The sequence below is a fragment of the Staurois parvus genome, unplaced genomic scaffold (genome assembly GCF_062004578.1).
Source record: "Staurois parvus isolate SC_StPar_1 unplaced genomic scaffold, SC_StPar_1.0 ptg000058l, whole genome shotgun sequence".
Classification (NCBI taxonomy): Eukaryota; Metazoa; Chordata; class Amphibia; order Anura; family Ranidae; genus Staurois; species Staurois parvus.
The window spans coordinates 279,610-305,535 of record NW_028317854.1 but is presented as its reverse complement, the minus strand read 5'-3'; the positions used below and the strand labels follow the sequence as shown (position 1 = coordinate 305,535).

The following is a 25,926-nucleotide window of genomic DNA, read 5'->3' as shown; positions in this document are numbered from 1 at the left end:
TGCTGTCAATCACAGCCAGTCAGCCAATGAGAGATAAGGGGCAGGGCCAAGTTGTAGCTCTGTGTGAGAATGGGGAGACAGAGCAGCATCTAGGGAAAATGCCTGCTCGGATGCCCCCATAGCAAGCTGCTTGCTGTCGAGGCACCCGTCAGAAAGGAGGAGCCAAGAGCACCGGTAGGGGACCCGAGAAGAGGAGGACCCAGGCTGCTCTGTGCAAAACCACTACACAGTGCAGGTAAGTATAACATGTTTGTTATTTTATTAAAAAAAACCCAAAAAACGAACCTTTAGTTTTGCTTTAAGCATAACCTCACAGGTAAATTTGTCCCTGAGCACTCTCCCTGCTATAGGTTTGCTTACATAAAGTATATACTAGTATACATAGCTTCTGCTGATTGGTTCTCAATGCAAACACTCACTCTGTCAATATATTGCAGATTAACAGATGTGGTGGCTGCATTTTTTTTGTTTGTTAGGCTTTTCTTCTTTATTTTCACATGGTGATCCTGCCAGAATCACACATTTTGTCCTAGGGTGACACTCAACTGTACTCGTACTGTACCTATGGAGGAGAAGTGTTATCAACAAACATCTCCCCCTATCCTTATCTCCATTTCATAGAGAGATGGTGTCCCGTAGTTCACAGAAGATAGCTGGGAAGGCTGATAACATTGTTTGCTATTGCAGTTTAGTCCGCAAAAAGTGACTATAGATTTTTGACAGGATCAACAGGCATGTGGTCAGCATCAAATACTTGAAAAAGTTAACAATTGCAGCTACCACTAAGAACTAGAAGGCTGTGATATACAGTGGATATACAAACGTCTACACACTACTGTTAAAATGTCAAGTTTCTGTAAACAAATGAGACAAAGATAAATAATTTCAGAACTTTTTCCACCTTTTAATGTGACCTATAAACTGTACAACTCAATTGAAAAACAAACTGAAATCTTTAAGGGAGGGGGGGAAGTAAACATAAAGAAACTAAAATAATGTGGTTGCAGAAGTGTGCACACCCTGTTATAACTGGGAATGTAGCTGTGTTCAAAATTAAGCAATCACATTCAAAATCATGTTAAATAGGAGTCAGTACACACCTGCCATCATTTAAAGTGCCTCTGATTAACCCCAAATAAAGTTCAGGTGTTCTAATAGGTCTTTCCTGACATTTTCTTAATTGCGTCCTACAGCAAAAGCCATGGTCCGCAGAGAGCTTCCAAAGCATCAGAGAGATCGCATTGTTAAAAGGTATCAGTCAGCAGAAGGGTACAAAAGCATTTCCAAGGCATTAGATATACCATGGAACACAGTGAAGTCAGTCATCAAGTGGAGAAAATATGGCGCAACAGTGACATTACCAAGAACTTGACGTCCCTCCAAAACTGATGAAAAGATAAGAAAACTGGTCTGGGAGTACTGGCTGTGTGGTACATGTGACAACAATCTCCCGTATTCTTCATATGTCTGGGCTGTGGGGTAGAATGGCAAGACGGAAGCCTTTTCTTACGAAGAAAAACATCCAAGCCCAGCTAAATTTTGCAAAAACACATCTGAAGTCTCCCAAAAGCATGTGGGAAAATGTGTTCTAGTCTGATGAAACCAAGGTTGAACTTTTTGGCCATAATTTCAAAAGATATATTTGACGCAAAAACAACACTGCACATCACCAAAAGAACACCATACCCACAGTGAAGCATGGTGGTGGCAGCATCATGCTTTGGGGCTGTTTTTCTTCAGCTGGAACTAGGACCTTAGTCAAGGTAGAGGGAATTATGAACAGTTCAAAATACCAGTCAATATTGGCACAAAACCTTCAGGCTTCTGCTAGAAAGCTGAACATGAAGAGGAACTTCATCTTTCAGCATGACAACGACCTAAAGCATTCATCCAAATCAACGAAGGAATGGCTTCACCAGAAGAAGATTAAAATTTTAGAATGGCCCAGCCAGAGCTGAGACCTGAATCCAATCTGTGGAGTGATCTGAAGAGGGCTGTGCACAGAAGTGTTTTTTGCAAGGCAGAGTGGGTAAATAGTGCCAAGGCAAGATGTGCCATGCTGATACCCAAAAAGAGTGCTGTAATCAAATCAAAAGGTGCTTCAACAAAGTATTAGTTTAAGGGTGTGCACACTTATGCAACCATATTATTGTAGTTTTTTATTTTTACTTCCCTCCACCTAAAAGATTTCAGTTTGTTGTTCAACTGAGTTGTACAGTTTATAGGTCACATTAAAGGTGGAAGAAGTTCGGAAATGATTTATCTTTGTCTCATTTGTTTACATCACAGAAACCTGAAATTTTAACAGGACTGTGTAGACTTTTTATATCCAATGTATAACATATTTTTTTCTTGGTTTAGATTTACTTTAATAATATATGTAATATACATATGTAATAATTATTTTAATGTAATATTCTCTTAAAGTAATACTTCATTAAAAATAACAGTTAATATTATTGGTAGCATTTAACATGTATTTAATGTTTTTGTAAACAAACAGCTACACTAAAGGGTTATTTACTCCACGTTTACGACCCATTTACCCCATATGTTGTAATGTGCAAAAATGCATGTGTCCATCTTCTTAATAATAAAGTAGTGGCTGTTCCCATCTCAGCACTGTAGTGCAGTGTATTTTCAAAAATTCAATGTGGCTGTTTGTATGTTTTTATAGTATTATAAGCCCCTTAGATGTCATTGGCATCACGTAATAACAAGTCATGGTCAGTGGCTGTTAATCCTATCCATTTTAAATTCAAAAACACATTAAAAACAGACATTAATGCACAAATAAAACACATGGCAATGCAAGACAAAGCAAAACACTGAGCTCAAAGCTACTGCATCAGAGGAGGGAAAGCGTGTGTGAGCGAGTTTGAATCAGAGAAAGAGCTTGCTGCTGTGATGGTGGACAGAAATGTTGGAGTCTCTTAGCAACAAATTATGAGTTTTCCAGCCAGGCTTCATAAGGGACATAAATGGCCTCCAACTTAACCAACACCTTCATTCAATTTTAGCCAAAACTGCACAGCTTGTTTTTATCTAAAGTCATCCCTTTTTACATAGGCATTTTTTCGGTAAAGGGGAACTATGCCTAAGAGCATGTGCTACTTTCCTTCCTGTGGTGGCTGCAACAAGTTGGCAGACCTAGGAAGTGCACTTCTAGAGTCCCTGAATGATAAAAGAATCTGTCTAAAACATCTATACATACCAGAAATTAATTGGACATTGTTTATCTACAGTCTTTTGTACATAGCATTTAGAATACAAATACTTCTAATAAACCATGAACATCTCAAGCCCAAAAGAGAGGGTTTGAGTCCTTTAATTGTCTGAAAAGTCATTTTTGTTAAGTATGCTTGTTTTTAAATAGGATTCTTGGCTTTATGGAGCATAAAAGAACTGCCATGACTGTATTTCCTATTGCAAATCTAATGGCCTGGCAAGGCTTATATGCATGGAAGCAATTATGTAAAGTGGAGGTGCAGTTTGGAATGTAGTATGTGTCATGTCCCCTAAAGAACGTGTATATTTCCCCAGAGTATTATCACTGTTTTTTTACAGCATGCCATGATTAGCGATTGCTTAGACATATTGAAACAAAAATTGATTTTCAAATCCTTTGCCTGAAACATTCCATCACTAACCTGCCTTATATGACTTTATCAAGGTGAAAGAAATCACACGGGATATTAAACAGCTGGACCATGCCAAGCGCCATCTGACCACATCCATTACAACCCTAAACCATCTACACATGCTGGCTGGAGGAGTAGACTCTCTGGAGTAAGTCTGTCACTTCTCATGACATCATCAATAATTGGTGGAGTTAAGTGTGCAATTTCACGTCTTCAGCATTGGCAGCAAAAAAAAAAAAAGAACAAGGTGCCACGTTTATAAAAAAAAAAAAAAAAAAAAGTACATTCACATTCATCTGCGTATGGTCAGTCATGGATCTCTGCAAAGTATTTTTTTGCATTTTAAAGGGGACCATGGATGTCCTGACCTCTTACCTAGATCAGAGAGACAGCTGAATTTTAATGATGCCAAGATCTTCTTCAGTCCTTGTTACAATGCCGGACATATATCTCAGTATGTTAAGAAAGATTTGCAATAATCATCATTTCCATTGCACATTTATTAAGTTTTAGTGAACTCCTATATGATCTCACTGTTGCAAGCAGGTCTTTTTAACTATCACATTGTTTGCTTTATAGGGCTGTGTATGACCACCATAATATATACATTGTACACACTTGCAGAAGATTTAAACATTCAAGCATATAGGAACTTTTCATACATTGATTTTCATTTTGGAAGCTAAATATTTGAAAATATACATGTATTTAGGGATTCAAGGCATTTGTTTCCATTTAATAAAAATGTTCTTTGACTTTTTAGAAGAATACATTTTTACAGCAGATTGTGAGGATTAATTAACAAAATATAAACTCCCTTATTATGTTTCCTGGTCACTACTTTTTATATATGCTCTGACATACCGAGGAGGTGAAATCTTCAATATAGGTTGGCGTAACATGCTTGGCTTTAAGGCTGACAGCTGCTTTGGCTGGATGGTGCACTGAATGGTATTTACATTACTGTAGCATGCACCTAGAGATGAATACCACGAACAGACAATTTGTGCTCCCGGCGTTCGTCCCTGGGTGTAACTGCACCACTCCGTGCACTATCCAGATGCAGCAGGTGTCACCGTCTCATAGAGTTTGACAGACTGCATGCAGTGGGACTGGACAGTGCACCTATACCCTCTGCCCACACCCAAAAAGCCAGAGACCTATGCTCTTGGGCCTAAACATACTAGCTGTCCAGCAGTTTATATAACACATTTAGCAACAAAATTAGCTGCATTCCTTTTTCAGATCAGGCTGCCTCTCACAAAAGATTTGTGCCTGCAATACTGAGCATTCAAATGCAAAAATCTGTGACATGTACCACTGCAGTTGATGGAGTTTCTCTAAAAGTGTTACTAAACCTACAACAGTAAATCAGTCTGTATATGCAGTAAAGCATACTTGTTATAATCACTGCGGAATCGAAAGGGTTAATCCTCTGCATTGTGTAAAGAGGATGTTTGATAATTTCTTCTCTGATCCTCTCCTCCTTCCACAGTCCCCAATCCATCTGCTGATAGAACAGAGCTGGACATGCTCAGTTTGGTGTGTATTGCCAGAGTTTTTTCTATTTTTGTGAGAAAGTGCATGTAATCCGCACAAGGCCAGTCAGTGCTTTCCACACAGAGGGTCAGGGGTCCTCCAGCCTCATAGGACAAACAGGAGAGAATGAAAACTCCTACTAGCTTTAACCAGTGCTCTACTGGACACTGATAGAAGTCACAAGACTGCTCAAACTGCTGATAAAAAAAGGTATTTAGCAGTGTATATTTACTAAAATAATTACATTTCCGTACACTGTGGGAGACCAGATATAGTGAATGCAGGGTCATGGGTTTAGTAACACTTTAAAATACATGCACAACTATGAAGTGGTCTGGGGCAGGTGTATTATCACTGCGTTACTTTTAAGCAGTGTGAGGAGGAATTTGTGACTCAAGCTGTAATCTTATAGTTTATAAACGAAAATGTAGCATTTGCATGTGACAGAAAAACTAAAAATTACACTTCTGACTTGTTTGTTCCATCACTGCAGTCTCTGCAACTTGACAGTTTAGTGATTTATCAGATATATTGCAACAGAAACTCTGAAACCATACCTCATGCAAAAGTTTGCGTATATCTAAAGTTAAAAATGTTTTCCCATTTTGGATAATGTAGGGATTGGTTAAAACTTCTGTCAGTTTTTTTCCGCCTACAGTCATGGCCAAAAATATTGGCACCCCTACACAGGGGCGGACTGACAACTCATGGGGCCCTCGGGCAATAGGGGATCATGGGGCCCGTGTCCTTGCCCAAACTCAAAAAAGCCCATGAAAAAGGTACCAGGGGCATCTCATGGGGCCCCCTACTGACCCCGGGCCCTCGAGCAGTGCCCGAGTTTCCAAATGGTCAGTCCGCCCCTGCCCCTACATTTTGTCAGACAATGCACCAAATGTTTAGGCATTCTCATGTTCATTCTCATGTTTATTTTGGCCATGACTGTTAAGGGAAAACCCTTCGCTTCCTGTCCTATAAACGCAAAAGGAAGTGAGAACAAATCTTTCCAAATTAGGGAAAATCTCCTCTTACAGTTGTCACTGGAACAGGTGTCCCCATTGAAAAATGTCCCCTCTATTCCTGATTTGTTGGCAACTCAGAATTTTACATTTTCTCACATATATTCCTAGTGCAAGAGGTCACCAGGCCAGACAGAGTAAATTTACCTAGCAGACACACAGACAGCACTAAAACCTTTTGAGATCATTCTACGTTATCCAAAACACACTTTAAAAGATAAGTTCACCTTTTGGACAGAAATAATAAATGCACATTTTTTGCAGGTAAAAAAATGTGCATTTATTTTGTCCAAAGGAGCCTGTGAAGCATTGCACCAGCAATCAGTAGATCGCTGATGCCATGCAGGTCTCCTGCAGACCTGTTGGAATATCCGCTTGCCGTACGGGATGTACGAGCAAGCAGATGTTCTGACCAGAAGCTTCAATGAACTACCACAGTGCTCCACAGCGCCATGGTAGTTCATTGAAAACTAAAAGCCCACTGCTGCTAAGGCTGCCGGGACAGAATTCTGTGAAAGAGTGATGTGGCCGTGTGGGCGGAGCCCTGCATGGCTGCGCTGTTTTCAAATCTGACAGATAGTACAGGGAGAAGTTTCCCCATACTATCTGTCAAAGGGGGGGGGGGGGGGCGGGCGTGGCTGCGGCTATGGGAACATGTTACATGTTCCACCCTAAAAATGGGTGGAGCATGTAACATGTTCCAAAGGTGAACTTATGCTTTAATACCTATCTCTCACCAATCTGGTGATACTGATACCTGGAAATTGTTCAAAATCTGACACTTCCAGGAGTGTAATATGCCTGGTCCCAGCTTTTATTTTATTTTATTTTTTTTTACCAAAGGACAGAGTAGTGAAATATGGATAATTGATGGTACCAGTGAAGGTGTTAGTTGGGGTCATGGATTTTTACATTTTTATTCTAGCAACAGTTGCTTTAATCGGTTTCACTGCTCTTGCTTTGGTCTACCTTGTGTGCCATAGAATGTATAAATCTCCGTGATTGGCCTGATGCAGAAAGCAACATTGATACGTACCACAAGTGAAATGTGTAATTTCGAATCCTGCAATCTCATGTACCAATAATGCTTTTTCCTCAAAGGGGAACATTTCAGTACTTAAGACCTTCAATTTTCCCTCATGGTGTCAACACATTATTTTTACGGAGTAAAAAAAGCAAACCATTTGAATGGTGTTAACTGCACTGAAAAGTTAATATCAGCATTGCTGAAGTCATGGTAAAGGGAAAACAGAGCTATATTTTTTTAAAGTGTGACTCTAGCCAAAACTTTTTTTTTCTTTTGTTAGATTTTTCCTTTTCTTTTCCTGTCATAAAATATCCTATTAAAATAGAACTGTAGTTTCCTGTAGACTCTTGTTCCATTCTCTACTTTATTAAGGAAAACAGAAATCTTTAGAATTTCGTATATGCACACACTGCAGTATTGCTACCTAGGTTTTAAAAGTAAAGTCTTTTGTTGGCGACCTCTGACCCTAAAGCTCTTACCTTTTTATTGTCCCTTATTGCATGGAGATCCCTACATTCAGCCTCTGGGATTTACTCCTGGGTTAGTCCCATCTTTATCTCACTTAGTGTCCTGGATGTACTCATACCTTGTTTCTCCACTAAATCTTGGCAATTCAAAAATTTCTCCACATTCATGGATCTATACTCAAGAGGCACTCCCAAAAGCTTTAGGGAACTTGCAAGAGAATTTGTCTTGTCATCCATTGGGTATTCAAATATATATTTACCTTTTATATAACTTAACCCTCCCTTTTAGATTGTAAGCTCTAACGAGCAAGGCCCTCTGTTTCCTCTTGTACCAAATTGTATTGTAACTGTAATGTCTGATTTCATTTCTTTTGGTACTATGTAAATCCTGTTTAATAATATAATAACAATATATACATATCAGATACTTCTTAAGGTCATTCTCATTTGAAACCGTATTCATTCCCACCAAAGCTTGGCAATACTACACATCAGTTGCATCAACTCAGAGAGGCACTTCTTTATTTTAACACTCTTCACAATAATATGTGCTTCACCAAGACTACTGTGTTTCAGCAATGGGAGCTAGGTCTTTCTGCCTCCTTTACCGACTCACAATGGACCTTGACATTCAATTCAGTATATAAGGTGGTCAGCTTTATCAAGCATTGGTAACTGATACAAAAGATTACTTAACCCCTTTTAGAATAGCTAAATTGTATCCCTCGTAGCCCCCTTTATGCTGGAGAGTTTGTGGCTCCATAGGAACATTGATGCATATTTTGTGGAAATGTTACCACATCAACCTCTTCTAGGTGCAAATTCCAAATGATTTCTGAGGTCACCAGTATCATAGTCCCTCAGTCACCAGCCTTAGCAATTCTAAACCTAGGCATAGAGAACTTCCCAATTCATTCTTGCATACTTGTCATCCATATCATATTGGCTGCTAGGTATATGATTACTAAATTTTGAAATCTGAACCTTGCATATAATCCTCCAGATGCTGTTGAGCTGTTAAAACCCCATTTCATGCACAAAATTGTTGGCTCTTAGGTAAATACTCAGTTTTCGAGAATTCATAGAAACCATGGGCCACAAGACTGAGTCTATGAACCTTTGTTACTCTTGCCCTGTTCTAGTCCTAATGTGCTGCATTCTGCTGTACTTATTTTTCTTATTTTGTTATGCTAATATTTAGTTTATACCTTATCCTGTCTTTCGGCAATGTTTGTGTTTTTGGAAGCAAAACACTTTAATTCATTATTAAAAAGCAAGGTAAACCCTATTGTAATGTTTTACAGAGCAATGACAAGAAAAAGGCAGTATGGGGAAGTTGCCAACCTCCTACAAGGGGTAGTGAACGTCTTGGAGCACTTTCAGAAGTATATGGGTATTCCTCAGATTCGCCAGCTATCAGAAAGGTGAGAAAGGGTTTGGTGTCTCACTCAAATTTTTTTTTTTTTCTTTTTAAGTAAGTATCTACTTAATCCAGGTAACACACAGAGATAGATGTGTCATTGTTTGAATGAAGGATGCTCAAGGCAATTGTAAACAGTTGTAAACAATAAAGCCCAACTAAACTTTTAATCGGCTAAATATATTTCAGGTGCATCAGAACAAAAGGTTTTTAAAATCTACAGTTTGTTTTCTTTAACCACTTACTGACTGCGCTGTAGCCGAATGATGGCTACAGCTTGGTGTCCAGTTCTGGGAGGGCTTCATATGTCCTCCCAGAATGTGCCTGCTGCGGCACACACCTGTTGCTCTCTGTGATCTCTTTGTCCTTCGGACACAACTGATCACATGTCACGGTAAAGGGACAATCAAAGCGGCCCTTTATCACATGATCAGCTGTGTCCAATCACAGCTTATCACAATTCAAACACTTGCTGGTTATGGACAGTACTTTCCTCATGCAGGAAAGCCCCAAAAAGCCCTTCAGTGCTGCCTATCAGTGCCAATCTGGGTCAATCAGTGCTGCCAATAATTTTCCATCTGTGCTGCCAGTCAGTGCCACCTAACAGTCCCGCCATTCAGTGCCCTTCAGTGTAGCCTGTCAGTGCCACCTCATCAGTGCAGCCTATCAGTGCACCCTTTATCACATGATCAGCTGTGTCCAATCACAGCTTATCACAATTCAAACACTTGCTGGTTAAGGATAGTACTTTCCTCATGCAGGAAAGCCCCAAATAGCCCTTTAGTGCTGCCTATCAGTGCCAATCTGGGTCAATCAGTGCTGCCAATAATTTTCCATCTGTGCTGCCAGTCAGTGCCACCTAACAGTCCAGCCATTCAGTGCCCTTCAGTGCAGCCTCATCAACGCACATCAGTGAAGAAAAAAAATGATCTGCAAAATTTTATGATAATATAATTTTATATAACAAAGAAACTATTTTTTCCCCAAAAAATTTCGGTCTTTTTTTCCTTGGTTGAGCAAAAAATAAAACCGCCAGTGGTGATTCAATACCACCAAAAAAAGCTCTATTTGTGTGAAAAAAAAAGATAAAAATTTCACATGGGTGCAGTATTGCATGACTGCACAATTGTCATTTGAAGTACAACAGCAGTGAAAGCAGAAGGCCTGGGCAGGAAAGGGGTAAAAGTGCCAGTAGACAAGTGGTTAAAATGCTTCCACAGAATGAGTAAAAAGCTAGTCAACTATCAGCAGGTACAAAACCATTTTTCTGTGTGGAAACAGTGGTCTCTCTGGAGAGGACTGACACTCCCCTAGCGGAGTTAAGACCTATAGCTGTGTGATCAGCAAATACAATGTTCTCTGTTTTTTGGAGAACTCCTGCTTTTGAGGCAGTAGGAGGCGTGTCAGACTTCTCCAGAGAGACAATTGCTTTAAAGGGTCCTTCACGCTAGTAGGAGACAGGCTTTTATACTCTATAAACACCTGGTGATTTGACCTGGTACTTGAAATATATTTAGATGATATAAACATTTAAAAGTTAATTTACTCAATTGTAATACCTGTGATTTCCAAAGGACTATATGATTATTGGTCACATCTCACAGAGTTTTCTTGAAGCCCACTGGCCATATTAGAAGATTTAGTCCAGTGGTTGCCAGACTGTGGCCCGGGGGCCAGATGTGGCCCTTTGCTTGCCTTTATCTGGCCCTCAGGGCACTTTTCCTTTCACTGATACAAGACACTATTTCTTGCCTCCCACTAACAATGGGGCATAATTATTGCTACTGAGGTCAACAATGAGACACTAGTCCTCCCACTGACACCATTGATGGAGCACTGTTTCCTCCCACTGGCACCATTAATGGGGCACTATTTCCCCCCACTGACATCAACAATAGGACACTATTCCTCAAACTGACACCAGTGATGGGGCACTATTCCTGCCACTAACACTAACGATGGGGCACTATTTCCCCCCATTGACACCAACAATAGGACACTATTCCTCAAACTGACACCAGTGATGGGGCACTATTTTTCCCACTGACACAACTGGGCACTATTCCTCCCTCTGACACCAACAATTGGCATTATTCTTCCCACTTACACCAATGAAGGTACGCTATTCCCCCCCTCCCCCCCACACACACCAAAATGCGTTGTTTACTCCCACTGATGCTGGGACAATTTCTACTCCCAATGGCTACAGTCCGACCCTCTGAAAGTCTGATGGACAGAAAACTGGCCCTATGTTTAAAAAGTTTGGAGACCCCTGATTTAGTCCATGGTCTATCATTCCAGCATAAGATGGGATCATCATGCAAACATGCACTGTTAGGATAAAGACACACGTTGTTATGCTGGGATCTATAAGAATTTTTCAGTAAAGAGATCACTTTTAAATGTTGTTTTGAGTACATCGCGGCTTCCTCCAGCGTGATGACAATCGCTGCATATAGTAATGCTTTTGCATTAGACTTAGTTTGCATGTAAGCTCTTTAGTTTACATCTGTTTAATTTCTCTAAAAAAGTATGCTTTGTTAGATTTCATTTTGGTCGAACAAGGTTGTTTTTCATTGTCCATTTATAGAACATTTCCATTATGCGCCCACATCTCCACGTAATCTGTGGAAACATTTGGAGACGCAGCACAGTAGAGCAAGCACTGATCAATGGAGGATTGATGGGAATTCAGATGGCATCTTATTTTAAATGCCAATGGAGACCATGATGGATTGTTTAACTCTGATATTTTTAGTTGTGTCTTTGTGATGCCTCTTTCCTGATGTTTATGTTTTGATAACCGCTCCATCTGGTTGTGATAAGAATCATGATTTGCACGGAAATGAAAGGCACACCCTGCACATTGCTTACATCTCCAGCATTCAGAATTAGGAAATGCAGCTTGTTAAAGCCAGAATAAATAGACCTTTGGGCTGTTGCTTCTCATTTCCCTCACTGACAGCTAAAAGTGGTTATTATCCTGTTTATGAATGCACTTCAGTTAATGTAGCATATATTTAACACTTCATAATCTAGCTGCAATCACAGGTGCAATCCTATTAGGCCTAAGTCTTAGCATGATGGTGCTGAAACTTCACATGCTATGTCTATATTTTATGTCAAGGAGGTAATGCAAGCTTCTATAGTATGTTTAAGCTTCAATTTCAGTTAATAAGAGGGACATTTCTTAGCAAGTTTTCTGAGTGATATTTAAAATCATAGTCGCTATACCATGTCAGATTTATTTCTTAGGTTAACAATTCCAAAATCAACAAATAAAATACAGTAGAATATCTTGGTATGCAATTTTTAATTTTATTTATTACAGGTACTTTATGTAGTACTGCCAATTTATGCAGCGGTTTACATATATATTGTACATTATTGTACTTACAGTTTTTTTTTTTCCACACCTTCGTGGTCAAAAATAAAGGAAAAACAGTCTGCCAAGCAGGGACTGGCTGGGGTGGGGGTGACAGGGCCTGGCACTCACTTCCACATGGGTGCCAATGGTGGGGCCCAGGGGGCAGGGAAGGGGCTGGAGGGGTGCCTTATCATCTTTGAAGAGGCAATACACACCTTTGTGCTGCTAATGGTACAGGGACACATCCTGGGTTTGTGTAAACTTGGGGGCAGGGGCTGCTAGAGGACTAAATGTCCCAGTATGTGCTGTACCTCCAATGCAGAATGTGATAGAACTACAAGTCCTAGCATGTGCTGTACCTCCATTGCAGAATGTGATAGAACTGCAAGTCCTAGCATGTGCAGTACCTCACTTATTCCGATTTTAGAGATCCTAAGAAGGTTAATAGGCAAAGGCTGAGAGGTATAACTGTGTGTAAACCTGTATAATGCATCTGTACAGATACACATCAGGGCTACATAGGAGAGGGGGTTTTGTCATTGAAAGTAAACCTTTCTTTGTGAGTTAAAAAACAAAAACTGGCTCCTAACTTTTTATTTTTTAGCTGGCTCCTAGATTCAAAGCAGATTTGTCAAGCCCTAAGTGTTTGTTAGCTTCAATGCTTTCTGAGCAGCTGACCCAAAAATATTATGCAGCAAGTGAAGTCAATACGCCTCATTGGCATACAACATTGGTCATTGACTTAAAAAGTGTGGAAGCCTTTTTATGGCATCTCTGTCCCTTGGGGAAAAGATCTGATAAATATATTTCACAGTGTAGGTTTCTAACTGTATTTAGTAGTCACATTGCTTCCCAGTTCCAGGCTAAAAGCCAAAGTACAGACAGCAGGCTGCAAAATCTGACCAGTGTACTCTTGTCAGAGCAGTAGCCCTACATGCTCCCCTTAGTTGGGGGACTTTTCAGGGACCGGACGGAATTTACTCCATTTATATCTAGCTTTATGCTTCCTGCTAATTGGAGAGCCCTAGCTGTGACTCCACAGGGTACGTGTGGGAACGCAGTAGAGAGACCACTGCTCTGACAAGAGTGCATCATTCCAACTCTGCAACCTGCTGCCTGTTTCTTGACTTTTGGTTTGGTGCTGGGAAGCAGTCTGGCTACTATTTACAATAATAAAACTTACATTCACTCGTGTGCAGAAAGATAAAATGCATCTATTTGATTTTTGTTTAAGCTTCAATACTTACCTCTCTGGCAGGCAGAACATTTAAACTTTATTTACTGTCTTTAAGAGCTTTGTTGGCTATAAGCCTTGGGTGTGTTGGATGGCTGGTCCCCTGTTGGATGTGTTCCGTTCTTCCTTCTGGTTGGTACCATAACGCACCTCGGGTGATGCAAGAATCCAACACTTGCCACCCTCTGTCAGTATTAGGATTCTTCTTTTTTGGCTGGGAGATGTTTTTAACAAATGTTTTTGAGCAACAGGTTTGCTTTAAGGTGCAATGGAAACCTATACATTTCTTTTAGCATAGGTTTCTTTAAACTCAGTCATACCTAGAAGTACATCAGAAATGCAGCAGTACTAGAGAAGAACTGTCCATTCAGATCATGTATGTGACAAATAAAATACACATGCTATATAGTAGACTGCTAACAAAATAATGACTGTAATTTGTTAACTCTGTAGGCTTACATTTTAAGCTATGATATATGATTTGATATGATATTTGACATAGAAACACATGAAGGTGGTAACAGGTGCTTGATTTCCAGTATGCTAGTTCACAAGTGCAGTGGTAGAAGTGGTCCTAGGTGTGGGACAAATCGCACAGAATAAAAGGAACTGTATATTCTGTCTGCATTGTGATCTTTACTTTCTTATGAGACCTTCTTTGTCATAAGAATTCATGTTGTCACTACACCTAAAACTACATCTCTGCCCAGCATAAAAATTATCTGGTTATTCTAATTTACCTCCTATAATTACTGACAGTGTAAACAGAATTTAGTCTTGGAAGAGCAACTTTAAGGACCCTTGTAATGTGTTTTTGATGCATTGTGTTTTAGGCGCATTATTATTATACAGGATGTATATAGCGCCAACAGTTTTCTCAGTGCTTTACAATATAACAGGAGACAATACAGCAACAATACAGTTCAATACAAGAGGGTTAGGAGGGCCCTGCTCCTTGGAGCTTACAATCTAAAAGGGAGAGGCTAGTGGTACAAAAGGTATTAACTGTGGGGGATGGACTGGTAGGAAGAGTAGAAGATTCCATTATTAGCTGAGGGCAGGATAGGCTTTCCTAAAGAGAGAGGTTTTCAGACACATTATTATCAAACTCTATAGAATGTGTGTCTTGATGAAAGCGTGCAGCAAAAATTTTTGATTTTTTTTTTTACATGTTGAAGCTAAAACACGTGTAAAATGCACAGGCACAATTAGGACATAAAAGTCCCTATTTCTGTGTATAACATGACTAGATACCAAAGTATTGGTACAGGAACAACAGATATTGCCTGTGCTCCACTTAGCCCTGCTAGATAGAAAATACTTTTATTTCTTTAACTGAACTATACCTCATTACTTTGGCACTCTTTTTGGAGCCTTAAAAGGTTAAATGGACATTTAAAATGACCTGGAAAATATTTTAACTGAGATATAACAACTGTACCACAAGTCAAAAAAGATCAGCTGTCTCAGCCCCTTTTTAAGCTGCACGTTGCCAGTCCTGGTCTTAAATTTCTGGTAGGCTAAGCAAAAAGTGTTTGTGGTTTTCTAAGCTGTACTGCTATTTGAAAATGTGGGGAAATGTGAACCAAAGAAAAAAACACAAGCCATTTCTTGATCGCAACACTGGATGCCAAATTGGCACATTTGTTGGCTAATTCATCGATTAATAGCTGTGTTTCAGACTTCTCCCCAGACAACTTTGGGTTAATTTTATCTAAAAATTTCATAAAGGTTGGTGAATTGGTAACTGTAAAACATTAGATTACTCTTCACTTCTTGTAAAGCAAAAAATGATCTACTCCTTTATGAAAAAGCTTTTTAAAATGTTCCTTATTAAATCCATCAGTTATTCTGACACTGCATGAAAATGTGATTGCCTAAAGGCCATTGCAATGCATATGGCTCTTCGGGACACTTTATTAGCCTTTTTTAACAAAATTCTCAGTTACAAAGACTTTTTGGGAGTGCATATTGAGACCAGTTCTGGCTAAGTTTAAATATCTGTAACAGCTGGGAGAGGACAGCACTGTGTAGGGCTTCCACAGGCTGTGATACTAAAGCTAGCCATATACAGTACATTTCAAATTTAGCATGATTCCTGTGAATACTACAATACAATAAAACTTTAAAGTGGTTGTAAACCCTTGCATATGCCCAGTTAAGTGACTGGCCTCAGGTGATACACAGAAAAGAAAGAAATCCTCCTACATAAGTTGTACCTCTATATCTGCAGTCTTTTCTTCTGTACTTCTGTTCAGATTCAAGAATTTATAAACCTTGCCTGAGTGTTCAGAAAACAGTAGGCGAAGAGCTGAAATTGCACTCTGCAGAACATAGTGGAGAGAGTTCTGACAGCTGATTGGAGGGAAAGGACACACCCCCCTCACACAACACACAGGAGCAGAGAAGAGGCTGTCAATCACAGGCTGTGTGCAGGAGCTCCCTACCCTGTTACCATCTTTCTCTTGGTGTCAGAAAAAATTGTCAGAAGTGACTCATGTAGATAGCAGAGGAACGAAATAGCAGAGAGAGCTGACACTTAGTGCTGTGGATAGAGTCAAGTATAGAGGGTTATGCTTTGTTCATATTTCATGCTTGAGTGTCACAACCACTTTAACCTCCCTGGCGGTATTCCCGAGTGTAGATCGGGGTAAAGTTTCAGTACCAAAAGCGGTAACCCCGAGCTACACTTGGGAATACCATGCAGCGTTGCTCAGGGATTCCATGCAGCACTTACCTTGTCCTGCGTTCCTGCGATGTCCCCCCCTGCAGTGTCCCCGGCAATGTCCTCCGGCTGATGCTGGCATCCGTCTTCCGGGTTTCGGTCCCTGCGAGCATTGGGACGTACGGGGGCCGGAACCAGTGGGAAATTTTAAAAACTGACATTTTCTAATACACTAAAATCACATAGTAAAACATTACTGTATCAAACCATTTCACATACATTTTGTCCCTACTGCTTTGTCCTGTGCCCTGCCTGCATTTTTACTGTTCTTTCTACCTGGAAACTTAGAAAAGTACTTGGCATCCAAAAAGCGTCCCTTCATGTCAAAATCGGTTTTAGACCAGCTAGAATACAGTGATAATAAATCAGAACCACTTGCAGAATTGAGTGATGATTTGTGGGGAAATTTGTCATCAGACACTGAAAACGATTCTGCAGCTGAGCTCAGTGATGTGCAAACTTGGCGCTATATTTCAAATTTCAGTGTTTTTGGTTTGATTATATTATTGAATTAAATTTATTATTAAAATAATATTTTTTCTGATTAATAAATTATAATTTATGATTTTGTGTTTCAAGTTTTATCATACCCGGTATGTTTACTAGACTCTTGTTCGGACAGATTTCAGTGAGTTATTCCTAAAAATTACAGGCCTACAATAAAAAAAATGACACATTTCCATGCAAAAAACTTTACCGCTTTGAGCACAGAAATATGGACATAATCAGATCACTAGGGAGGTTAAGACAGAAACCAGCATTTAAAACAAAAACATATCCTAGTAAATCTCTTTTTCTAAGTTTTGACCTAGTCAGCGAACAATGGAAATTAATATACTTTATGAACGAGGCAAATAAACTATCAGTGAATGATGGATACCATGTGAATCTGACATGCAAGTCTTTATAACAAAGTCAGATGTGGTCATATGTTCTTACCGTATTTTTTTCATCTAAGTATTGCTTGTTTTGTCCTAACCTTTTAGAGTGGGATCAATGGTTCAGAGCAAACAAAACCTAATGGCTTAAAATAAATATAAATGCCTAAAAAAAGGTAAGGTCAGCTTGTTGGAACAATCCCTCTCTAGTGTCTTTTTTTTTTTGTTCATGGAACAAGGATGAAAAATAGCTTTGGCACTTGATAAGAATCGAGGATCAAAGCAAAGGCAGAGCAATTCATAACATGGTTGTACAATTCTGTCTTGGATCTACATCAACAAAACCACCAAGGTGTCTGGAATCACTTATACCTGGACAGAAAGGACTTTTCAAGAGTGATGCAAAAAAAATGCATGTAAACACTTTCTCTAAAGGGGAACCTTATAAAATGAGGAGACAAAACTCCATTCTCAAAGCTAATATAGCAGTGTAAAAACCAGAAAGTGACAGTTATTTTAAGATTTGAAAATTACAGGAACATGTCTAAAAATAAAGATTCTTATCTTTGCATTAAAGTGGAACTAAAGTCTCCTGTCTGCTGAGGACCGTGCCATCCTTACTTCTGTTTAGTTATTTAGTTGCTATGCCATCAGCCATTTGAGGGCGTGATAGATTGGTTGAGAGCTTACATAAGCAAAGTGACAACTGCGACCGTTATCACCAGAGGCATGCCTCTATTTTAGTATATACCATGCAAGCTCTATTAGAATATAAATGAAAACACTGCAGAAAACAACATTGTTATGTATGATTAACCCCTTTACGACAGCTAAATGCAGTGGCAAGGCATGTGGGACTTAAAGCCCAGCCACGTATGTGTCTCTGTTTTGTTCTGGAGTGTGCTCCATTTGTGATCCCAGAACTGTGACTGAGCTGTCATGAATGGGCTCTTGATGATGTCCACGCTGTGGAGCCAATCAGGGTGCCACACTATAGGGAGCTCCTCCTACCACCCCCAAGCATCAAAGCCCGTTTGCAGAGTCCTACTGGCATAAGAGAGTTAAAGATTTAAAGCTATAAACCCCGAACAAAAAATGTGATATTAGAATCATTTTATCTTTTTTTTTTTTTTTAGGCTTTTCCCAGGTGATTTGGCCAGTAACACACCACCTGTATCACAGTGCCCACCCTCTGCATGAATGAGCACAGGGGGCTCCTTTGGGCAGCAGCATTGTCAGTCTTGGGGGATGGGAGTGTTAGATTTACTAGCAGATTTAAATACACTAACAAGTTGAAGCCAAACTCCGACTTATACTTTTATAAACCGTTACAAAGTTTTGCATAAATAAAAGCTCATCATTGTAAGTACCCCTGTCAGTGTTAAATGGTTTCTCTCATCTCTGTAACTGATGCATTCTACTGGAGAGCTTGTTCTTTTGATAAACAGACTTACTGGCATGATCACTAGATCTGAAAATTGTAAGCTGCAATATAATAGTTTGCTTTTCGGTTTAATAATAACATTTCCAAGTAAAGCTTTCTTTCAGTAAACCACTATATCGGTGGGTTTAGTTTCACTTCAGAACTTTCAGTCCTGTTATAAAAGGAACATTTTTCAGTTCATTTATTTTATTTTGATGTATGCGAATTTCATTTAGTTAAGTCTTGTCATTAGGAGTATGGGCAATAAGAATACGCTTAAACTTAAATTGGAAGTTCAATCAAATACTAAGTCAAGTCATAGATACATTGATTTTCTTTCCTTCCACCATAGGTGAAAGGAAAGACAATCACTCAATTTCCCTATCAACGTGATCACTGTTGGGGGAATGCCTCTTGCAGCGCGATTGTGTTCTACCAGAAGGGAGCCATCTCGACCGGCAGAACACAATGATTACTACTAGCATATGTAACCGCTAGCAGTAATTGCAAGCTAAAAATCCGACAGGCTGGTTGCAACCAACTTGATCATTGACTTCGGTACAATCAGCCTGTCCATAGATCAAATCTTTGCTGGTCCCTGCTGAACTGGCCAAGATTCAATCCATCTATGGCCAGATTAACTATACTTCTGCCCTCTATTCTAGGTATAGGTATTCTATCTACCCTTTGAAAGGGAAGCTCTGTATTCTTACCTATTCTGATGGCGCTCTGGTCCGATCACATAATTGGGTCCCATCGGCTGGCTTCCAGGCTCTGCAGCCATTGTCGGCGATCTCTCCTCTTCACTGCAGCCAGCACTGGGACCCACTCATGTGACCGGACAGGAGCACCCTCAGCATAGAGAAGTATACAGAGCTTTCCTTTACAGAGTAGATATAATAGGCTTAGAAAGGGAGTGGGAATATATTTAACCTCTTGGTGCCGGCCGCAACCAAATGTGTGGCCTCCCGGCATCAGGGCTTTGACGCCGAGCGGCCGCACACTTGCGTGCAATTAAGAAAAACATATGTGCAGAGAGCGCGCACCCTACGCACTCCCAGCACACATGTCCGGTACTCACAGAAAGGTCCTGATCTCCTCTTGCGATTGGGACCTTTCCCGATCATGTAACCGCAGTGACAGCGAATCACGGCGATCACATGACCCTAAAACCCGCCCCGCCTCCCGGCTTCTGAAACCCTTAAAGGGCCGGAAGGGGCTGGCGCCAAGGGGTTAAGTACAGTTAAGGGTTGATTTATTGCATGGTAGCCGATAAGCTTCTAACTCCAGCTTGTTCAATTAGGCTTTGTCAAAAAAACCTGGAAGCTGATTGGTTTCTATTAGGATCTACACCAGATTTTGCACTCTCCAGTCTTAGTAAATCAACCACTTAGTGTTTGGTTGAATTTCCACTGTACATTTGAGTACCACTGTCATGACACATACGTTTGTTGTTGCAAATGTTACCAAAGTCCTTTCCAACAGCTAATATAATTCAGCATAGCAGAAAATCTAAGATCTGGCCTATTCTCTCTACCTGTTATTCTTTTGAAGATTTGTTCATAAAGCGGACACTGATGTAAACCATATTAGTTTGTGCGCTAAGCTACAAGAGCATGATTCATCTCCTGTTGACAGATGCCCCATTTGCACATATTGTGACCATACACTGGCAGATCTGTCACCACGTACTCGGCTTTGAGAGACTTGCCCAAGTTCACTTGAACAATGTGCCAAAGGAACCTGGCATAACTTCATGCACATGCAGTGTAAAGCTTTTTCCCTTTTCTGTGGACAATTAAATTAAAACAATCTGCAGTCAGTCTAAGAAATGTACCAAACTATTTGTAATTACTGTATAAGTACTTCTGAAGGAAATCTGTATTTGTGCTTATATTAATTCCCTACACAGACAAATTTGTTGCTCTGGCAAATTGATTGGCAGGGTGGAGGCTCAGGGATTCCTCCAGTTTATAAAGCAGAATGGTTGATTATGTTAATTCAGTTAGTCTCAAAGTTTTTTTTATGCTTAGCAACTTTGGATGAGGTAATGAGGACAGTGATCATTTTTATAGGAATCACTTAGTCTTTTCAATGATGTTTGGCTTGCATATAAAGGTCAGCCTGTTGTATATGCTCTTATTATTTTATTAATATACTAATATAATTATATTAGTGTATATGTATGTTTATGTGTGTGTGCATGTTTATATATAATATATGTACAGAAGCAACCTTATTTGCTCATTACATTTCTGCACAGTGATTGTACTTTACTGTTCTTTCTCACAATGCAAGTCTAGGAGTCCGCTTACTAATTGAGAACCATGTACTCCCTGCAAGGCTGATATTTTATCTCAACGTCTGTTAAAGAATATGTAAATCCACCATTTCATATTCCTGATATGTGCCATGTACGTGAAAAAAAAAATCATGTTCTCTCTGTATTGCTATATTTGTGTGAAATCCCTGGTGTTCCTGCCAAACCCTTTGCTTTCCTATTAAAATTGACCACACTAGGCATAAGAGCACAGCATGGTCAGTTCTATAGCTGTGCTGAGAACTCAGTTTGCTATCCTCAAATAATCAGACGTGTCCTGACACCTTTCCCCCCTGCACAGCCTTTCACTGGGAAAATCAGTGTACTGCTTTTTCTCCACCCCTAGCTCTTATGCAACTGACAACAGAGGGTATGTGATCACTTATAAAAAGGGGAAAAAGGTATTTATAATGTTTTTTTTTTTATCTATGCACAAATGTTTTGCCTATTTTAAACTGAATGTGTTGTTTTACAAGGTGAGGATTTACACTCACTTTAAAGCTGAACTACTAAATAGGCAAATTAAATGCTTATAAAGACACTGTTTTACTAGCCAAGAACTTGTATTTCCATCCATCAAGATCAGAGGGTTACACAACAGTGACATCATGAAGCCACGTCTTGCGAGAGATGAGACTTATACTGCTGGTCTTGTGCATCTCCCAGTGTGTGACTGTAAAGTGAAAGGGAAGCTGCAGAGTGATGAGCTCATTTCTCTGTCACTCTGCTCTCTCCGGCTTTTTGCATGATCCTTGTTTATACAGGAGCACTGCAACACACTTTACTGTCTCGTTTTGTTCTTCCAGGCTGAGTTCTGATGTACTGGCTAATAACAAGTGTCTTTTATATCTGACTGGAGTTTAGCTTTAAAGTGTTACTAAACCCAAATCAGTCTGTATATGCAGTAAAGCATACTTGCTATACTCACTTTGGAACCTAAGGGTTTAATCCTCCAGGTTGTGTAAAAAGGCTGTTTGATCCGGTCTTCTCTGATCCTTCTACTGTTCTCAATCCATCTGCTGATAGTACAGAGCTCTAGGAGTCACTCTGCAAATGCTAAGTTTAGTGTGTACAGGTGAAACTCAAAAAATTAGAATATCGTGCAAAAGTTCATTTATTTCAGTAATGTAACTTAAAAGGTGAAACTAATATATGAGAGAGACTCATTACATGCAAAGCAAGATAGTTCAAGCTGTGATTTGTCATAATTGTGATGATTATGGCTCACAGCTCATGAAAACCCCAAATCCACAATCTCCGAAAATTAGAATATTGTGAAAAGGTGCAATATTCTAGGCTCAAAGTGTCCCACTCTAATCCGCTAATTACGCCATAACACCTGCAAAGGGTTCCTGAGCCTTTAAATGGTCTCTCAGTCTGGTTCAGTAGGAATCCCAATCATGGGAAAGACTGCTGACCTGACAGCTGTGCAGAAAATCATGATTGACACCCTCCATAAGGAGGGAAAGCCTCAAAAGGTAATTGCAAAAGAAGTTGGATGTTCCCAAAGTGCTGTATCAAAGCACATTAATAGAAAATTATGTGGAAGGGAAACGTGTGGAAGAAAAAGGTGCACAAGCAGCAGGGATGACCGCAGCCTGGAGAGGATTGTCAGGAAAAGGCCATTCAAAAGTGTTAGGGACTTTCACAAGGAGTGGACTGAGGCTGGAGTCAGTGCACCAAAAGCCACCACACACAGATGGATCCTGGACATGGGCTTCAAATGTCGTATTCTTCTTGTCAAGCTGCTCCTGAGCAACAAACAACGTCAGAAGCGTCTTACCTGGGCTAAAGAAAAAAAGACCTGGTCTGTTGCTCAGTGGTCCAAAGTCCTCTTTTCTGATGAGAGCAACTTTTGCATCTCATTTGGAAACCAAGGACCCAGAGTATGGAGGAAGAATGGAGAGGCACACACTGCAAGATGCTTGAAGTCCAGTGTGAAGTTTCCACAGTCTGTGTTGATTTGGGGAGCCATGTCATCTGCTGGTGTTGGTCCACTGTGCTTCATTAAGTCCAGGGTCAACGCAGCCGTCTTGCAGGAGATTTTGGAACACTTCATGCTTCCTTCTGCAGACAAGCTTTATGGGGATGCTGACTTCATTTTCCAGCAGGACTTGGCACCTGCCCACACTGACAAAAGCACCAAAACCTGGTTCAATGACCGTGGGATTACTGTGCTTGATTGGCCAGCAAACTCGCCTGACCTGAACCCCATAGAGAATCTATGGTGCATTGCCAAGAGAAAGATGAGACATGAGACCGGACAATGCAGAAGAGCTGAAGGCTGCTATTGAAACATCCTGGTCTTCCATTACACCTCAGCAGTGCCACAGGCTGATAGCTTCCATGCCACGCCGCATTGAGGCAGTAATTGCTGCAAAAGGGGTCCAAACCAAGTACTGAGTACATATGCATGCTTATACTTTTCAGAGGTCCGATATTGTTCTATAGTGGGGATCGAAAGTTTGGGCACCCCAGCTAAAAATTTGTATTAATGTGCATAAAGAAGCCAAGGAAAGATGGAAAAATCTCCAAAAGGCATCAAATTACAGTTTAGACATTCTTATAATATGTCAACAAAAATTAGATTTTATTTCCATCATTTACACTTTCAAAATAACAGAAAACAAAAAAATGGCATCTGCAAAAGTTTGGGCACCCTGCAGAATTTATAGCATGCACTGCCCCCTTTGCAAAGCTGAGACCTGCCAGTGTCATGGATTGTTCTCAATCATCGTCCGGGAAGACCAGGTTATGTCAATCTGAAAGGTTTTAAATGCCCAGACTCATCTGACCTTGCCCCAACAATCAGCACCATGGGTTCTTCTAAGCAGTTGTCTAGAAAACTGAAACTGAAAATAGTTGACGCTCACAAAGCTGTAGAAGGCTATAAGATGATAGCAAAGCGTTTTCAGATGTCAATATCCTCTGTTCGGAATGTAATTAAGAAATGGCAGTTATCAGGAATAGTGGAAGTTAAAGCAAGATCTGGAAGACCATGAAAAATATCAGACAGAACAGCTCGCAGGATTGTGAGAAAAACAATTTAAAACCCACTTTTGACAGCATGATCCCTCCAGAAAGATCTGGCAGACACTGGAGTTGTGGTACACTATTCCACTATAAAGAGATACTTGTACAAATATGGTCTTCATGGAAGAGTCATCAGAAGAAAAATTCTTCTACGTCCTCACCACAAAAATCATCGTTTGAACTTTGCAAATGAACATATAGACAAGCCAGATGCATTTTGGAAACAAGTTCTGTGGACCGATGAGGTTAAAATTGAACTTTTTGGCCGGAATGAGCAAAGGTACATTTGGAGAAGAAGGGGCACAGAATTTAATGAAAAGAACCTCTGTCCAACTGTTAAGCATGGGGTTGGATCAATCATGCTTTGGGGTTGTGTTGCAGCCAGTGGCACAGGGAACATCTCACGAGTAGAAGGAAAAATGGATTCAATAAAATTTCAGCAAATTGTGGATGGTAACTTGATGCCATCTGTGAAAAAGCTGAAGTTAAAGAGAGGATGGCTTCTACAAATGGATAATGATCCTAAACACACCTCGAAATCCACGGGGGATTACATCAAGAGGCGAAAACTGAAGGTTTTGCCATTGCCTTCACAATCTCCTGACCTCAACATAATTGAAAATCTATGGATAGACCTTAAAAGAGCAGTGCGTGACAGACAGCCCAGAAATCTCAAAGAACTGGAAGACTTTTGTAAGGAAGAATGGGCAAAGATACCTCAAACAAGAATTGAAAGACTCTTGGCTGGCTACAAAAAGCGTTTACAAGCTGTGATACTTGCCAAAGGGGGCAGTACAAGATATTAACTCTGCAGGGTGCCCAAACTTTTGCAGACGCCATTTTTTTGTTTTCTGTTATTTTGAAAGTGTAAATGATGGAAATAAAATCTAACTTTTGTTGACATTTTATAAGAATGTCTAATCTGTAATTTGATGCCTTTTGGAGATTTTTCCATCTTTCCTTGGCTTCTTTATGCACATTAATACAAATTTTTAGCTGGGGTGCCCAAACTTTCGATCCCCACTGTATGTACAATCCTTGTTTTATTGATTGCATGTAATATTCTAATTTTCTGAGATTGTGGATTTGGGGTTTTCATGAGCTGTAAGCCATAATCATCACAATTATGACAAATCATGGCTTGAACTATCTTCCTTTGCATGTAATGAGTCTATCTCATATATTAGTTTCACCTTTTAAGCTGCATTACTGAAATAAATGAACTTCTGCACGATATTCTAATTTTTGAAGTTTCACCTGTATTGCTATAGACATTTTTTTTTTTCTTTGGGAGGGCACATGTGATCAGCACACCGTAAATCAGCACTGTGCAGACAAAGGGACAGGGGTTATGCAGCCTTATAGGACAGTCAGAGCAGAATGAAAACTTCTCCTACACGATAACCCAGTGCTCAGCTGGACACTGATAGAAGTCACAAGATTGCAATATTGTTGATGAGAAGAGGTATTTAGCAGTTTATATTTACTAAAATAATTGCAGTTCTGTGTACTGTGGGAGGTCAGATACAGTGAATGTGGGGTCCTAGGTTTAGTAACACTTTAAGCAACTAGACAGAGTTATTTTCCCTGCCTCTAGTGACTAATATGCAGATGTCTACCTTTTTATTACAAAAACAAAAAAGAAAAGCAAACAGTAAAAAAAGAAAAAAAAAAGAAAACAGTAAAAATGTGAGTGACATCAAAAAGTGACTTAAAAATTCTTGTCATTGATCCCAGTTGTACGTTTTGTTTACTTGTATATATGGTTGGTTGCATAATGCAATTGTGTTCCTAACTTGTCAGACATTATATTTGTGACTTTTAAAAGGTATAGCT

At 39.8% G+C, this 25,926-nt stretch overlaps 1 protein-coding gene across 1 annotated transcript in view; it reads left to right on the top strand.

Annotated features, from left to right (window-relative positions):
• VPS53 (VPS53 subunit of GARP complex) overlaps window positions 1-25,926 on the top strand; it is a 212,940-nt gene that overhangs the window by 54,593 nt on the left and 132,421 nt on the right. The window contains exons 6-7 of the mRNA XM_089668435.1: window positions 3,674-3,789; window positions 8,995-9,114. Coding sequence (XP_089524561.1) covers window positions 3,674-3,789; window positions 8,995-9,114 — 236 coding nt within the window. The remainder of the gene's footprint in view (window positions 1-3,673; window positions 3,790-8,994; window positions 9,115-25,926) is intronic.